The following is a 17,906-nucleotide window of genomic DNA, read 5'->3' on the forward strand; positions in this document are numbered from 1 at the left end:
GGGATTACAGGCTTGAGCCACCGCGCCCGGCCCAAGATGCATGTTGATCTGACTTCTGCCCACCTGTCTTGCCTCAGCTTCCGCCACCTGCTGCATGTACAGGTACATCCTAATACAGCTGGATTGCTGGTGGTTGCCCAAACATGCCACACTGTCTTGTTCCTTCCATTTTTTTTTTTTAGGCTATTGAACATGCTGCTCCTTTTACCCAGAATCCTCTCCTTTACCCATCTCCAAGCCCCTCCTCATGTTCAAGTCTCAGCTCCAAAGTTCTCTGCTCTGAAAACAGCACTGTCCTGAGATTCAGCTGCTCTTTTGCCTCTGCTTCCTCTGTATCTTGACCTTGCTTCTCCTCTGCCATTATCCTCTAGATTTGCAGGGGGAGGTGTCAGTCTTCCAGGGAGTCAGTGAACTGGACGGAGGGGCAGCTTCTTCTAAACTTTAAATCCCCAGTGCCAATCTAGGACAAAGCCTGGTGAATGATCAATACCTATGTGGTGAAAGAAAGAGACGATTAATCAATAAGACATTTGCCCTGTCTGGGAGCTCACATACGGCGAGGCGATGGCTTTGTAAGCCCCTCACTTTGACAGCAGGCTTGTGGGCAGCGAGGACTCTGACCCTCCTCGGGAGTTGGGAGAGGCAAAGGGGGTCAGCTCCAAGTGTACACACATCGCATTCACCACACTATGCTTAAAAAACAAATCTGGAAGTCTCAGCTGCCAAGCATGATGTAAATGTATGGGGATTGAGGGACTAATTCTGCTGGCCTGAGGCTTTTCCCTGGGTGGGGAGAGATTCAGGCCCTTTTTGTCTTTCACTTTTCACAAGGAACAGCCAAAGGGAGCCTGGCTCCTCTGGTTCTCCATCCCTCCCAGAGTCTCTTCCCACACTCCAGGGGAACCCCTTTCCCAGGGGGTGGCCAGCCCAGATTTGGTAGGTGGCCCACTGGTTGGCCTCCTTAAACTTTCCTAGAACTGTGCCACAGTGTAAGGGACAAACTTTTGAAAAACAAAAACAACCACAAAATATTGAAAGACTTCAAAACTTAACTTGTCTAAGAAAATCCACTGTTAACCCAACAGCTTGCTTGAATGGAGTTATTAAAGATCAATAAAAGCCGGACATTAGTTAAAGCATGAAAACAGATTTTACTCAGTAACTACTTACAGTAGGAGAAAAAGCTGCTCATTCTCATTTGCGCAGAGGAGACTGGGCGTTTTAAAGGGTGAAGGAGAGAGTAGGGCGGGGGAAGCTAGCAGGGACTCAAGTGAAAAATCACAAAGGGGTGGTCAGTATCAATGACCGGGCAGCTGTGCCTGGAGCTGGCAGTTATGAAGCTGGGATTCTATCATCCCACAGAGACTGGGGTACAGAGGCCTATCCTCCCCATGATTGCATTTCAAAGCAATGGCTTTCACCTCCTTGAGAAAGACACTTCTGAGGTGTAGGCGATACATACACATCTCAAAACAACAGAAAAAGGATTCACAGTTGTAAGCCCTTTTAAGAAAATACCCTAAAAAAGGGAGGTCAGAGGCCTTACCATCGGGTGTTGGCTAGATAAACGGAAAATTCTCCTGGCTGCCTTGAGCTTTCTCGGGAAGACATTTTACTGGGGTCGAGGTTAGGGGGCAGCGGAGAGTGGAGGACCTTGAGTCATACTCCTATAAGCCACGCTAGAGTTCCTCGTCTTTGAGTGCAGAGGTTTAGACTGTCTTCGTGTGCAGAAAGTCCTGCAGTTCTCACAGCGACCTGCCAGAAAAAGTCGTTCCCAAATGTTTGTAAATCCTCCGTTCTGCAACCCGCCTTCACGTTCTGCGGTGATCTTGTCGTGCGAGAAAACGCGCAGTATTAGCAGAGAAGGGGGTGGCAGAGTGCTGACGCTAAAGGTCACGCTGCACGGGTAACTGTCGCGGAGTAGGGGCGGGGAAGAGGGAGGAGACACTGACCACCCTGGAGCTCGTTTGCTTTGGACGTCGTCGTTCCCACGGCGTCCAGGGTACCCCAGTCGCTCTCTTCCTGTCCTGCCCCATTACCGCGCAGGCTTTGTCACCACGTTAAGGCATTCCCGCTCTCCGCGGAACCGCTCTGCCTTCTCGGCGGTGAAAGGGTGAGAGGGCCAGTGTTTGGGTCAACTTTGACTCCTCCCACCCGCCCGGATCCTTAAGGGCCTCCTCGTCCTCCAGCGCTCTGGTCGCTGCCGCTCTGTGCGCAGGTTCGCGCCCGCCCTCGTTCTGCCATGGGCCCCTCCAGTTCCTCCGCGCTGGCCCGCCTCGGCCTCCCAGCCCAGGCCCTGCCCAGGTGGCTTGGGGTGGCCGTGCTGGGACTGGCCGCGGTGGCGCTGGGGGCTGTCGCCTGGCGCCGAGTATGGCCCAGGCGGCGCCGGCAGCTGCAGCAGGTGGGCACCGTGGCGAAGCTCTGGATCTACCCGGTGAAATCCTGCAAGGGGGTGCCGGTGAGCGAGGCGGAGTGCACGGCCATGGGACTGCGCAGTGGTAACCTGCGGGACAGGTACTGCCGAGCGCGGGCGCAGGGCACCGCGGAGCCTGCCTGGGATGAGGAGGGGGAGGCAGATGGGGCCCGACCTATCTGGGAAGGACTATAGAGGTTTGCCACCTGAGTTTCTGGGCTGACTGTTGAGTTGGTCGTTTAGCTGGGAAAGCCAAGTTCATGTCAGATTTATTTGTGGTAAAATATGTAGGGGCAATCCCTTGCCCTTCCCTAGACGAGAGAGTCCTCCTCTGTAACAGGAGGGAGTCTGACCTGTATCTCCGAGCCTCCTTAGCTCTAAAGTTTGTGATTCTATCTTATTATACCAAAGTAGAAAAATAAAGCTATTAGCACTAGAAAGCAGCAAGAAAGAAACCAAGTGGTGTTCAAGGACATTGGCTTAGGCGTGGCTGGGCCTTGTTCCTCACATTTCTCCAATCCTGGGGGTGCCAGGGGGGCCTGATACACTTTGACTAAGGGTGAGCAAGTGGCATGGGGACTCTGGGGCAGGGGTCCTTTACTTGCCATTAAGGAAATAGTGTATCCCCTTCTCCCATAGGCAGAGTTGTTCACAGCCTGGAACTTTGGGACTTTTGTGTCTGACACATAGACATTTCATACTTAGGATTAAGATGCCTTCTTTTTTTTTTTTTTGAGACAGAATCTCACTTTGTGGCTAAGGCTGGAGTTCAGTCGCACTATCTCAGCTCACTGCAACCTCCACTTCCCAGGTTCAGGCAATTCTCCTGCCTCTGCTTCCCAAGTAGCTGGGATTACAGGTATACACCACCACACCTGGCTAATATTTGTATTTTTAATAGAAACAGGGTTTCACCATGTTGACCAGGCGGTTCTCAAACTCCTGACCTCAGGTAATCCACCTGCCTTGGCCTCCTAAAATACTGGGATTACAGGTGTGAGCCACTGCGCCCAGCCAAGATGCCTTCTTATCTGGCTGAGATGGTTTAGCTGTGGCCCTGTGTCCGAGGGGAGGGAGGTTTGCAAGTTGATCATTCAAGGATTCTTCTAGCAGAGAGCCATCTGCATCCCTGTGTTCACTCCAGCACACACAGATGCACTGTTTTCTGAAGACTGCTGCCTTCTTAAAGAAATGTGGGCTTCCATGGTATTGGAAAACTTCAGTGAGTCTTAGAGAAGTGTTGTGTACACAGACCATATGAATCATGGGAGGATTTTCATTCTCCCACCCCCACCCCAAATTTCTTATCCTGGAGAGCTTTTTCAGCTATAATTTCTTGAGATTCCCATCCCAGGACTACTGAAGCAGAATCACCAAGAGTGGGGCCAACTCGCGTAGAATGTTTAAATCTCCCCTTGGTGATTTTGATGCTATAATTAAAGGGTTTTATCTGAGACCATGAAGAAGAAGAGGATGTTTAGAGCTTATTCAAATATGAAGGATAAGAAAGTCTTCCTATTGCTGGAGAGACTTCAGGCTCTGTGGGACTGGACACCTTCCAAAAAACTGGGAGAACCAAGTTCTCACGATGCATGTCCACAGAAAATTAGTGTTGCAGACTAGGTTGCACTACTTCCTTCCTCACTTGAAGGATTGGTTTCACAGACTGTTTCTAGTTCTAATCTGCATTTCCTCTGATCACCTGAAGAACTGTTTCTTTCCCACTTCTCTTTGTCACTGCTTTGCCCTGACTACTGCAACCATGGAAAGAAAATAAGTGTCCTTTGCCTGTGCTTTTTGCTCCCATTGGCATCCTAACATAAATACAACTATATTACCTTTCCCTTGTTTTAAACAATAAACGTTTAGGATGGGGTGGGGTGATGTGAAGCCTGGGGTGGAGGGAAAGGCAATGAAATTAATGTTAATTCAGTGGTAAAATGCAGCAGACACTGAGCTAAATCCTGTCGCATAGATTAGCATATTTAAGCCTCATAACAATCTTGTGGGCTAGATATTACTATCACCATGCAAATAAGGAAACAGTATCAGAAAGAATGAGTATCTCATCCAAGTCCAGAAAATCAGTGTATGCTGTGGGGATTTGAACTCAGATCTGTGTGAGTACAGTACTTACGCCGTTTGTATGAAACCAGTGCATGATATAAAAGTATAAGGATTGCACTGAGGATCAGGAGACTTGAGACGAACTTTTACAAAGTTTTCTTATTTGCAAAAGAATGAGGTTGAACTTCATGGTCTCTAAAGCCCCATTTTAACTACATTTTATTTATCAAAGGATAATTAACAATTTGAAAGCAGGCTTGCTGGAGAGAACTCTGTTCAATGACTGCTCTTCTGTCCACCTGACAATTTAATAACACTACTACAAATGTTCCTAGAATTCAGAGAAAGGCCTCATTTAATGAATTCCATTCTGAACCTGTGTCTTTGGAACTAACTGTTTGAAGGAGCTGGGATTTTCCTCTGAAAGTGCTCTGGGTCTCAAATTTCTGAAGGTATTTTATTGAAAGCTCTAAGTATACTTGTGAACACTTGGCTTGAGCACGCTAAGCATTGAGTGGTTAAAGTCCACCTAGCAGAATGCTAGCATTCATTGGCTGCCTGGTGCAGTTGCTGGGAGGGCATGCTTGTTCTCCCTGACCTTGGAAATCTCTGCTGTCCTTAGCAGCCATATGTGAGTTGATCAGTTTTATCTGTCCAAACCCTTACTGAAGCCAGCTTTTTATTTCTTCTGCGCAAATGATTAACTGTTGGAGAAAGGAATCCCTTGAGGTTATTATCCAGGATGTTGTTCCCTGTCCAATTCCTGCTGTCTTTCTTATCCTATACTCAGTGGTAGGGTTCCTGCTTTCCCTCACTTTTCAGTCCTTCCTGCTCCCCAGGCCAGTTTGTAATTGAGAAATGAGATTCTTTCCCATTGTTTTGGACTCCACTTACTCGTTGCTGTTGGTCAGGGCACTGTAGCTCTTTTGGGGAATCGGGGCTCCAGGCTTCTACACCGATCCCTCTACCACATACTCATGTTTTACCTGTAAATTCAAGGCACCGGCTTTTATGTTGCAGACTAGGTTGGAGTAACTTGGTCATGATGGAATCCATACTCCAGACTTAACTCTTCTTTCAGATCTGGCAGAATAGAACTAGTTATTCTTTCACTGGGCATCATTTTGTGCACAAGAGGTGAAAACTAATATTGCCCAGGTTGACAGGAAAATGAGATGGTTGGGGTATGTTACAAATGGCAACCTTTTAACCTGTGATTACTGTCATTGTCCCGACCCAAAATTGGACTCCCAGCAAGTTGTCACTTGCTTTTTCAGTGACAGTGATGAGTGGGAAACCTCTAGCGACTACTTCCCATTGTTAACCCCAGCAGTTAATGCCTGCATTATTATACAATAGGCTGGAGCCACGGGCCAGGCTGTGAGCCACAGTGAAGGGCAACATTAGTAAGGGATGAATGGGAGATGAGAAGATTCAGCCTGTGGAGAAATAATGTCAGAAATAATGTGCAAACAGATTTGCCACTCCTGTTTGAACATGGCTCTGGTTGTGTGAAGATCTCAAAGGGAGTCTTGTCTGGGGATGGGGCATGTTGGAAGTTAAGGGTGAAGGCTTTGGTGAGGTTAACCAAAGAACTGTGCACCAAGGTACAAGGCTGGAGATAGGGAATAGGGCCCAGCCCTATCAGGCATCTAAATCAGAGGATGCCTGCGTATTTCATTGTAGCCCCGTTCTCTGGGCAGACATCCTCTGATTTACAGAACCCAGCCCCAGGCTGAGTGAACCAGAGAACTGTGGGATCTAAAGATATCTTTGACCAGGCAGGATAGCTTGCATCTGTAATCTCAGCACTTTGGGAGGCCAAGGAGGGAGGATTAATTGAGCCAGGAGTTCCAGGCCAGCCAGGAGGTCCAGACCACAGTGGGACCCCATCTCTACAAAAAATAAAAAAATCAGCTGGGCGTGGTGATATGTGCCTGTAGTCCCAGCTACTCAGGAGACTGAAGCAGGAGGATCGCTTGAGCCCAGCAGTTCAATGCTGCCATGAGCTAAGATCGTGCCTCTACACTCTAGAGCCTGGGTGATAGAGTGAGACCCTGTCTCCTCTCTCGAAATTAATTAAATATATATATATATATATATGAATAAATAATACACATATGCATTTTCACACTTAGAAAGGAAAAGGTGGTCTCCTCAGAGGGGTGGGGACTTGCTGCTACCCAGTGTCGCCAGCTTTTTGGAAGGGGGTAGCCAAGACAGTTACGGGAATGCCTTTACACTGCCACACCATCATCATGCCAGCTAGCAGGGCACAGGCTGCCAGCCATTGTCTTCCGGTGTGGTTGCAGGGAAGGGTCAGTTTAGCCAGCACCTGGAAAGGACTCTATTGATGAGGAGGTTGCGGATGCAAGACTATCTGTCAGGGTCAGGACAGGGCAGAGACGGATCTCCCTCTGCTCTGATATCGGATGTCCTCCTGAGGTCTCCTGAGGCTTCCCCTATGACTCTGGTCATATTTTGGAATGTCTTCCTGGGAGGAGCCACCCCTGCTTCTGGAAGGGGCTGTGCTTTTTATCCTCCTCACATTTGAAAGGCTCTGGCTTTCAGGCACTTTTTACTCACCAGTGCCCACATTTTCCTCACCCACTTGTCTGCACATTCTATCTTCTTTCTAAAATAGTGATACTGGGCTGGGCACAGTGGCTCACACCTTTAATCCCAGTACTTTGGGAGGCCAAGGCGGCAGATCACTTGAGGCCAGGAGTTTGAGACCAGCCCAGTCAACACAGCGAAACCCCGTCTCTACTAAAAATACAAAAATAGCTGGGCGTGGCGGTGCACGCCTGTAATCCCAGCTACCCGAGAGGCTAAGGCAAGAGAATCACATGAACCAAGGAGGCGGAGGTTGCAGTGAGCTAAGATTGTGCCACTGCACTCCAGCCCAGCTGACAGAGTGAGACTCTGTCTCAAAATAAACAAAATGAAACAAAACAACTAAACTAAAGGAACCAAACTGTGATATTGACATTTATTTTTCCTAGGAGTGGAAGATTTTTTCTTTTTGGCAACACAGTGTTTTGTGTGGTGTAGGCCCAACCTATATGCTAGGCTGTAGGTAAAAGTCTAACAAACCGGGCCTGGCCAGCTTTCCCTCACTCTTCAGCTCATCCCGTAGAAATACAAAGTATGAAAACCAAGTCCAGCACAGCGGGCTCTCTAGGAAATAAGTGGGATTCTTATCTAATGTGTACTTCTGTGAGTCTTTGTTCTCTATGTCAGAATGTGTGCATGAAAAGGAAAGGCTGTTTGGGAGGTTTCCTGATGTAGGACCCCTACATGCCACAGTAAGTTAAACAGAGCAGAGGCCGGCCTGGTTCTTCTTGGAGGCAGCAACATTGCAAGACCTTTGTCTCAGACTCCAGTTCACTTGGCCAGCCTCATCTTGTTCTACAACAAAAGGCCCTGAAAGCTATGTTACTTCTCCCAGGGCCACAGAGACATATATAACGGACGTACAGAAGCTTCTAACCAAAGCAGAGCCCCCACACAGGCAGCACGGTTGCCTAAGCAGTGAGGGGAAAGTGTCTGAGCCAGCCTCCTGTTCTCGTTTTTGAAACTGGAGATTGCCATACATCAGCCAGACGCTCTCCCAGAACTGTTTCTGCCAAATGAGCTCTTTTTGGGGTCACCAACTTTTAGACTGAAATCATTTGGCCAGACCTGGATAATTGTCTGGAAAATGATGTTAGGTCCCAAGTCAGGGCGGGTGGAGAGTTTTGAGGAAGTAGAAAGCTGGAGGGAAGCTGTTGGGAGGTGGAGGAGGATTTTCTGAGTGTGCCGTGGTTTGTTTCTCTGCAGGTTTTGGCTGGTGATTAAGGAAGACGGACACATGGTCACTGCCCGGCAGGAGCCTCGCCTGGTGCTTGTCTCCATCACTTATGAGAACAACTGCCTGATCTTCAAGGCTCCAGACATGGACCAGCTGGTTTTACCTAGCAAGCAGCCTTCCTCAAACAAACTCCACAACTGCAGGTATTCTGCATGGGGGCATCCGGGGAACTGCAACAGGCTTGATTTCCCTTCAGGCTTCTCGCTCCATTCTGTCTTGCTATAGTTTCTACAGTAGAGGATGACATCGGTAAAGGAAATATTTAATAGAAGTGAAGTTTGGGTTGGGATTGGGCACGAGTGGATGATGCAGGGTATTGTTTTAAGGGTACCTAGGATTTGTTTTAATCAGGTGTGGTTAGACACGCAGACATAGAAATGACTGTCCTGAAAAAAGAAGATGTTTATACCAACAGATTCCTTAGAAATTGGAGGCACGCCACACCACACAAGGCCAAGTGGGGAAGCACCAGGAGGCAGAGGGAGCAGGGGGAACATGTGGGCAAGGACTTTTATTGTGGTTTCCACAGGAAAGGAGAAGCAAGGCAGGGGTGGCAGGCTTAGGGCTGGCTAGTTTGAATAACTTCAGCAGGCTCTGGGACACAGGTTGTCTGGTACTTGGCTCTGGGGTTGACTAGGGCAGGGGACTAGTGGCCCGGCAGTAAGCACCAAATAAAGGAGGTGACTGGGAGTGCAGACTCTGGATGGGTTGGTATTCCTATTACAGGCACACTTGCAGGTCATCAGTCTATTATTTCTAGGAATTGGTCAGCCCTGGGAGAAGTAGTTTCTTCAGTGTCAACAAGGCTCAAAGATGTCAAAGCATAAAACATGCAGAAAATTAAAAGCAAGATTACCACAAGTATAAAGGTGGTACAATGTGCTCATCTTTAGGGCTTTTCTCCTTTCGTTCAAATCTTCATTCAGAATTGTCAACTCTCCAACCAGGCAGACAAGGGAGTTAGTGGAGACGTAACAGCTGTATCTCAGGGCTGGGTGAGAAGGATGCTGGAGTTTCCAGAGCTTTCCAAATGGACTCTGCAGCCTCTGAAGTGTGTGGTTGAGATGAAGGCATATTCCTTGGGTATAAGGGATTTCCACTTCTGGCCAAAGGCATACCTCAGACCTTGGCTTCCTTTTGGCCTGTGGGACTTCTGTTGGGTTGTCAAGTTCCGTGGTTTGCTGGGGTCTTGTCCTGCCTCATTAAGAAGACTTAGATGCTTGTCATGAGATGATCTGGATCCCTTGTCACCAACTGAGCTTTTTAACTGTATGGAAGTTGGTTTTGTCCAAGGTCCCAGGGCTCAGAGGAGTGCCTCAGATCACTCCCTGAACTCTCATCTTATGTTTTTTCAAGCAAAGTGTCTAAGCTGAAATCCACCACTCATAGTTCCCAATTTTCAAAAGTCTGAAGCAATAATTCACTGAATTCAGTACTTCCGGTAATTATCTTAGCAAGCCCGTGAGGGGGGTCCTTAATTCCACTTTACAAACGAGGAAAACAAGCCTTAGATCACTGCCATGAAAACACAGAGCTGGGGTTTGAACCCACTTGCCTCCTAAGGCTTTTGCCTTTAACGTGTATGTGTAGGGAGAAGAAATGCTTTTCCATAAATGACAGGTTTTGAGCCCATTAATTTGTTGAAGAGGAAGAGTGTAGCCATCTCGACTTAATTGGAAGACATGTGAAGGCAATGGGTAAATACGTAGCTGACATGTGTCACATGAGTAATTTAGGTGTTGCTCTGTAGACTCACTATGTCACCGACAGTGAGCAAGTTTTTCCCCCAAGGCTCTTTCCCAGCTAAATAAGCAGAAATCTAGGGACACGCACACCTTCCTGGATGGAAAGAGGGAAAGAGCAAGACCTTGTAGGTGAGTTGCCTGGGTCTGAAAAAGACACCAATTGCAGCCTGTTCTTTTTCATTTATTTATTTTTTGAGACGGAGTTTTGCTCTTGTTGCCAAGGCTGGAGTGCAATGGCACGATCTTGGCTCACTGCAATCTCCATCTCCCAGGTTCAAATGATTCTCCTGCCCCAGCCTCCTGAGTGGCTGAGATTAGAGGCATATGCCACCACACCAGGCTAATTTTTTTTTTTTTTTTTTTTTTTTTAAGTAGAGATGGGGTTTCACCATGTTGGCCAGGCTGCCTTTCGAACTCCTGACCTCAGGTGACCCACCCGTCTTGGCCTTCCAAACTGCTGGGATTACAGGCATGAGCCACCACGCCCGGCCTGCAGCCTTTTCTTATGTCATTCTGTTCCATGCATCAATTGTAGATCTGGATGAGGTGGGAATAGAGAGCCTGGAACCCTGGCAGTTTGGTGAAAATGATTGAGAGCTGTGCATTTGGATTGACACAGAGGTGTAATCAGTGTACTGCCCTCTCTAGCTGGTTAGACATGCTGTAACTAGTTCAGCCTGTATTTATAAGCTATTTGTGATGGATTGGTTGCCAAGGGAACTGCTAAAAACTGAAGAAATGACATAGATAGTGTGCTTAGTTAGTGCCAGCTGCTATGACAAAATACCATAGTCTGGGTGGCTTAAACAACAGACATTAATTTCTCATAGTTTGGGAGGATGGGAAGTCCAAGGTTGAGGTGCTGGTAGATTGATGAGGTAGCTTTTCAGGGTTGTAGATGGCCACTTCTCGTTATGTCCTCACATGACCTTTCCTGGTGCCTGCATGAAGAGAGAGAGCATTCTTGTGTTTCTTCCTCTTCTTATAAGGGTACAAATCCCAGCATGAGGGCTCCACCTCATCTAAACCTAATTACCTCCCATAGGCCCCACACTGGGGCTGAGGGTGTCAACAAAGGAACTTTGGGGAGACACAAACATTTGACCCCTAACAGTTGGTAAGTGACAGAGTGATTACCACAGCCAGCCCACCAGAGCTCAGAATCAAATAACATAAACCAACAACCTCAAGTTAGTAAAAAGAAAAGGAAGTCCCTTCACAGCCATTTGGACAAGGCTGAAGTGTCATGAATTTTATATTATTCTACACTTATTTTATTGTATTAATTTTTTTTTTTTTTTTTTTGAGATGGAGTCTTGCTCTGTCACCCAGGCTGGAGTGAAGTGGCGCCATCTCAACTCACTGCAACCTCTGCCTCCCGGGTTCAAGCAATTCTCCTGCCTCAGCCTCGTGGGTAGCTGGGACTACAGGTGCCTACCACCGCACTGGCTAATTTTTGTATTTTTAGCAGAGATGGAGTTTCACCATGTTGGCTATGATGGTCTCGATCTCCTTACCTCGTTGTCCACCTCCCTCAGCTTCCCAAAGTGCTGGGATTACTGGCGTGAGCCACCGCACCTCGCCACTTATTTTATTTTGAACTTTCACTGTTAGTGTTTTGAATCAGCTTTCCCTGTTCACCTTGTGTGGTGTTAAGTTTTTTTAGACGAATTATAGACCAGTATGGCTTCTTGATTATCACAAGGATTTATGAATAATTAGTGTCTTTTTTTTTTTGAAATGGAGTTTCACTCTTGTTGCCCAGGCTGGAGTGTGATGGCACGATCTTGGCTCACTGCAACCTCCAACTCCTGGGCTCAAGTGATTCTCCTGCCTCAGCCTCCTGAGTAGCTGGGACTACAGGCAGGCACCACCACACCGGGATAATTTTTGTATTTTAGTAGAAGTGGGGTTTTACCATGTTGGCCAGGCTGTTCTTGAACTCCTGACCTCAAGGGATCCACCTGCCTTGGCCTCCCAAAATGCTGGGATTACAGGTGTGAGCCACCATCCCCAGCCTGATTATTGTCTTAAAAGGTGACGCTAATGTTTTAAAGTAGGGGGAAGTAAGACATGACTTCAACCCTATATTGAATTTTTGGCTCAATTTAGAGAAAATTGATGTGAAAATATGTGTGTGTGTCTGGGTGTATGTGTGTGTGTGTGTGTGTGTGTATTAAAGCACCTGCAAGAGGACCTGGTACACAGTAAGCACTTAACTAGATATTAGCTCTTAAATAGCTATTATCTTTATTGTATTAATCCACCTTATCTATAAATATTATTTTTCTTCACTTCTTTATGTCTTATTTATCTCTTTAATAAAGTTTTATAATTTTATCTGTAATGGGATTTTACATTTAGTAAAATCCCATGTTAGATTTAGTACTAAACATTTACTCCTTTCTTCCACTTTTACATGGCAAGTCTTAAATACACATTTTTTGTTTGCTGTGTAAGATTGGTATTATTTATTCTTTAATTATTAGTAGAACCTGCCAGTAAAAGTATCTGGATTTTCTTTGTAAGAGTCTATTCAAGTTTTTATGCCCTCTTACATAATTTTTAGTGAGTTGCTTTTGATTTGTGAGTTAAGAGATTGCTTACTCATGAAGTTTTATTGAACCCACAGAACAAGGGTCAGTTTTTTTCTGTGGAGTGTTGCTGATGAGACATTTTGTGTCAAAATGTAGAAGAGAATGTATTCTGCAGAAAATTCTGCAAGAATAGGAGAAGATGGCATAGCAGAGGGAGCGATACCAGTTGGTGCAGGGATGGAAGACAGGGCCGGTGGAGGGATGCCTTCCATCGGGGGGAAGGGGTCCTGGTTGATCAATATTCCTTTGCCCTGTTGGCGGCTTTTCTACTTTTCAAAGTGCCACCCATAAGCTTCCCCAGGTGTGTGGATGCTGTGGGTAATACGTGTGCACTTACGTACAAGTGCTATTCTGAGGGGATAAGGGAAGAGCTCCATCGAGGAGCATATACTTAGGGAACTGCTGAACAGTGGGATGGAATCAGTTTTAGAGGAAAGACAGAAGGCCAGGAGAGGATCATGAGATGCCCGTAGAGCCAAGAATTAATCAGAGGTGAAACAGTGGCTTCAAGAAGGGAGTTTAGAGAGAAGGGCTAGGCCCAAGCAATGTGAAAGGAGCAACACTGAGATTTGACAGTAGATGGGAGAGGAGGTAAGAGGGCAGGGAGTCTCTATCCTCAGACCAGGATTGTGAGTTGCAGGGTACCCAGGGGTTCATCTAACTGGGAGCACCTCAGGTGTCCACATTGAATTCCTTCACGTGCATTGCCTCAGGAGTCTTCACACTGGTGTGAGCCTTCCCACGGGGAGGGGCAAGCCCTTCCCATGGTAGATGAGGGTAGGGGAATCAATTCCCAGATCCTGTGAATCGTATCCACAGTTGGCAAGTTCTTCTGTCTCACCATAAACCTTTCCTCTTTGTACAGAGGAAAGGCTTTTATCTGTCCACCCCACATCTTACTAGAGGCATTGCCCGTGGAGGGAAAATCATACAGGGTCCCAAACAATGAAAAATGCTGGTGTTGATAAAGAGGGTGATGTTAATGACAGGGTAAAATTGTACAAATCAGTGGTTCCAACTCTTTGTCTTACATTAAAATGAAGAGGCCTCCAATCAAATTGTTGCTGATAAATCATGAAAAATACTTGTTGACGACAAATCGCTATGTGACATATATTGCCTAGAGGTTCAAGGAATAAGTGAAATTACTATAACTCCCATTTCTGTCTCTTTATTTGTGTGAAAAATTCCTCAGGGCTTATTTAAAAGAAAGATTTAAAATTAATACTGAACCTTGTCTTATTCTAGCAATATGTGAGATTCATTCAGAGTTTTATGGATGCTCTATAGGGTTCATTATGCATTTAATTTCCAATAAAATCTGATTTTTAATGTTCAGCAATTATCAAAATATATAGCATATCTATTTTGTTATGATCTATAAATCATAATTGTAATGATAACTCAATCCTGAAAACATTTCTTCACACTTGAAAGCTTAGGAAACCAAGCAAATTTAATTGCTTCAAAAGAAATACAGCAAGTGATCGATAGCCATAAAAATATATTAGGATAAAGTTACATAAGTAAAATAATATGCATATGTGTTCATGAGTAAAAAGAGGAATAACACAAAAATGTTTAAATGGATAATGGTGGATATCAAACCAACATGGCCTTTAGATCTCATTACATACTTTTAAAAGCATACTGCAATCATTTTATGTTAAATGTCAATGTTTAAAATTCAGTGGAAATGATGTCATTCAGAACAAATTAAACTTATGATGAAGAAGTTTATCTGTCAACTTATAGTTCTGTGAAGGGTCCATAGCTTTTTAAAACTCCTTTGGGGAATTTAAGCAAGAAAACCTTGAGGGCCACTGCGTTATGTAAAGTTATCTGTTGCCACCAAGTGGCATAGGTAGGTACCATATAATTATCTCCAATTTACAACTGGAGACAGGTCAGAGGAGTTAAATGATTTGCTTTTGGTCACAGAACTAGAGAATGGCCGAGTTCCAATTTGACCCAGGTCTGTTGGATTCTAAGCTCAGGGTGCATCTGCCACAGGACAGCCCCTCTCCTCTTGTGAAAGTGTCCTAAATCCTTGTGTTCGTGGACACTGCGGCTTAGGCATCCAGAAGCTTGTTGGGAGTGTAGAATCTCAGACTCCAACCCAGACTTACTGAATGAGAATCTGCATCCAAACAAGATCCTGGAGGATTTGCACATACATTAAGGTTTGGGTAGCTCTTCCCCAGAGCACATTCTACTCCTTTCTCCTGTGCTTCTGCCCAGCTTTGACCCAAGGACCACTTAACAGCCCTCTGGGCTGGTCAGGTCCCAACAGTCCAGCTGTTCGTTTTTGACACCATCCCTCAGTGTATTGATAATAAGTAAGTCACCTGGTGTTCTTTTGTGACCTTTCCAGGATATTTGGCCTTGACATTAAAGGCAGAGACTGTGGCAATGAGGCAGCTCAGTGGTTCACCAACTTCTTGAAAACAGAAGTGTACAGATTGGTTCAATTTGAGACAAACATGAAGGGAAGAACATCAAGAAAACTTCTCCCTACTATTGATCAGAATTACCAGGTGAGCTTACAGAGAGTTTACCTTCACTCCTACTAGTCACCCTTCTCTTTCTGACTTCCTTCACGGTCGGCAAAGAGCCTCTCTTGGGACCTCAGTTAAGAAAATATGATAATGGCCCTGGTGAGTGATAATGAGGGCACAGCCTGGGCAGAGGTACCGGGGTATGGAAAAGAAGGTGGATATGAGAGATGTCTCAAAAGTGGGATCTCTAGGGTATATGGAGGATTGAATATGGGAGATATTGTGGAGCGGGGAGCTGGGGTGACTCCCAGGTAGATGGAGATGCAAGAGAAAACTGGCTGGAGAAACAAAAGTGAGAAGTTTGTTTGGGACTAAATCCAAATTTCCTGGAATTACAGAAGCAGGCTTTGTTCTGACCCGCCCCTCACAATCTGTGAAGTGTGCTTATTTCAGGTGCTGGCAAGGTGCCTCCCCGTAAGGAAAACTGTCCCCTGAGCCAAAGACCAAAGCCTCTGATTCTGCCATGAGCTAAGGTTTAAAATACAAGGACCTCAGGGAGTTTCTCTTGGTAGCCCCTAAACTACAAACTCCTTGAGGGCAGGGATTTTTATCTGCTTTCTTTACTGCTGTTTCCCCACTAGAACAGTGCCTGGTAGGTGCTCAGTAAATGCCTAGTGAGTGAATGGTGTTGTTGAGGAAATTATTACTGGAGTATAGCTGATTGGCAGTAGGTCCTCGCTGTTTGAGGATGATGTGGGAAGGGGGTCGCTGCTGGAGTGGGAGTGGGAACCCAGGAAGAGGAAGCGTGGTGGGTGACATTGGCCCAGAGCTGGCCCTGGCTGCAGCCCTGTTCCTGTGTATGGACATGGACTGCTCCAGTTCCTGGCCACTTGCAAGCCCAAAGTCACGTCTCTCTCCTTCCTGAACACCACTCCCCTCTTCTGCACTGAAGTGGTTTTGCTTCAGGACATTACTTAGCTTTGCAGTTGGTCTAGGCCGTTCTGTGGAGTGGTGGGGCCTGACTATCCTGTGTTCTTGGTAAGGTGGCCTACCCAGACTGCAGCCCGCTCCTGATCATGACAGATGCCTCCCTGGTAGATCTGAATACCAGGATAGAGAAGAAAATGAAAATGGAGAATTTCAGGCCAAATATCGTGGTGACCGGCTGTGATGCTTTTGAGGAGGTAAGTAACCCACTGCTTTTGTGCATCGTGCTCAGATGTGCTGTTTGCGGTGCTAAGGTAACTCTCCTGTAGCCAGAGCCAACTCAGATCCGCCAAGGTCGAGTCATTCATTCATTGCTGCTGCCATCACTCATTGCTTGTGCCATCAACGCGCTGGCCTCGGCCTTGGAGGGCCACGTTGCTCTCACTCGTTAATGCTTGGGCCCCAAAGCAAACAGTCAAAACTCGAAATCGTAGCAAGTCTGAGGTTGGAATATGTAATCATAGCTCAGAGATAACTGAGGGAAGCAAAGGTAAAGGAGAAAGATAAAGCCATTTTCCACTTCTCTGTCACTCAGCAGTGCTCTCAAAGATTTGAGACTTTTAGAAGCCCCATGCCCCAAAGTGCAGACCAAGAGGACACAGGCAATCTGCCCCTGGAGACATACCATGCTGTGGCTCGAGTTCTCTCCGAGGGCATGCACATGCTCTTTTATGGGGTTGGAGCCAGAAATTTCCACCCTTTTCAAGGACACACCTTTGTGGTCTTAAGGGAAAACTGCATCAGAACCCAGTAGAAACCTTGAACTCTGTATGTAATATACATATAGCTGGGTGTTGCTTTATAATAAGAAGCATTAGCCATCATATTAAGCCTGAGGGGTAAGCTGAACTTTCCAAGTAGTGGAAGTAACAGTGACAAATACCATTTATTGGGTGTTTACTGGGTGCTAGGCATTGAGCTAAATAATCATTTCAGATAAATTATTTGATCTTTACAATAACCCTGTGAAATTTGTGTTGCTGTCTCCTTTTTATAAGGAAAAGGAAGCTCAGAGGTGTTATACACTTTGCCTAGCAGATGAATGGTGGCTGGCATTAGAACACAAAACTTGTAACTCCAGCATCTGTAGAGCTGGGGTGACAATTCTAATTTAGAGATCCCAAGTAGTTAACTCTGAGAGGAGAGGCTCTTAAACACCCTCTCCATTCTTTGCTCCCCTGAATGACTGTACTTCCTTAATAAAATGTGCCCTTTTCTTTTTTTTCGAGACAGAGTCTCACTGTGTCACCCAGGTTGGAGTTCAGTGGCACAATCTCGGCTTACTGCAACCTCCACCTCCCAGGTTTGTGTGATTCTCCTGCCTCAGCCTCCAGGGTAGCTGAGACTACAGGCACGTGTCACCACACTTGGCTAATTTTTGTACTTTTAGTAGAGATGGGATTTCTCCATGTTGGCTAGGCCAGTCTTGAACTCCTGACCTCAGGTGATCCACCCGCCTCATCCTCCCAAAGTGCTTGAATTACAGGCATGAGTCACTGTGCCCAGCACTTAATTTGTTGATAAACAGTATTCTTTAGGATAAACCTTTGCACTGAGCCTAGTATAAATCATCATACATGTAGGCACTCCGTATTATCTGATAATTTGAAAAATAGCTGCCAGGCGCTGTAGGTGCTCATGCCTATAGTCCCAGCACTTTGGGCCAAGGCAGGAGGATTGCTTGAGCTTAGGAGTTTGAGACCAGCCTGGATAACATGGCAAAACCCCATCTCTACTAAAAGAATA

General features: G+C 46.1%; 1 protein-coding gene across 1 annotated transcript in view; it reads left to right on the forward strand.

Annotated features, from left to right (window-relative positions):
• The first annotated feature begins 1,977 nt into the window (after positions 1-1,977).
• The window catches only part of MTARC2 (mitochondrial amidoxime reducing component 2), a 36,183-nt gene continuing 20,254 nt past the window's right edge, over positions 1,978-17,906 (forward strand). Inside the window, exons 1-4 of the mRNA XM_023203705.1 lie at positions 1,978-2,514; positions 8,303-8,476; positions 15,050-15,212; positions 16,217-16,357. Coding sequence (XP_023059473.1) covers positions 2,243-2,514; positions 8,303-8,476; positions 15,050-15,212; positions 16,217-16,357 — 750 coding nt within the window. The 5' untranslated portion in view covers positions 1,978-2,242. The remainder of the gene's footprint in view (positions 2,515-8,302; positions 8,477-15,049; positions 15,213-16,216; positions 16,358-17,906) is intronic.

The sequence above is a fragment of the Piliocolobus tephrosceles genome, chromosome 1, assembly GCF_002776525.5.
Source record: "Piliocolobus tephrosceles isolate RC106 chromosome 1, ASM277652v3, whole genome shotgun sequence".
In the NCBI taxonomy this organism is placed as follows: domain Eukaryota; kingdom Metazoa; phylum Chordata; class Mammalia; order Primates; family Cercopithecidae; genus Piliocolobus; species Piliocolobus tephrosceles.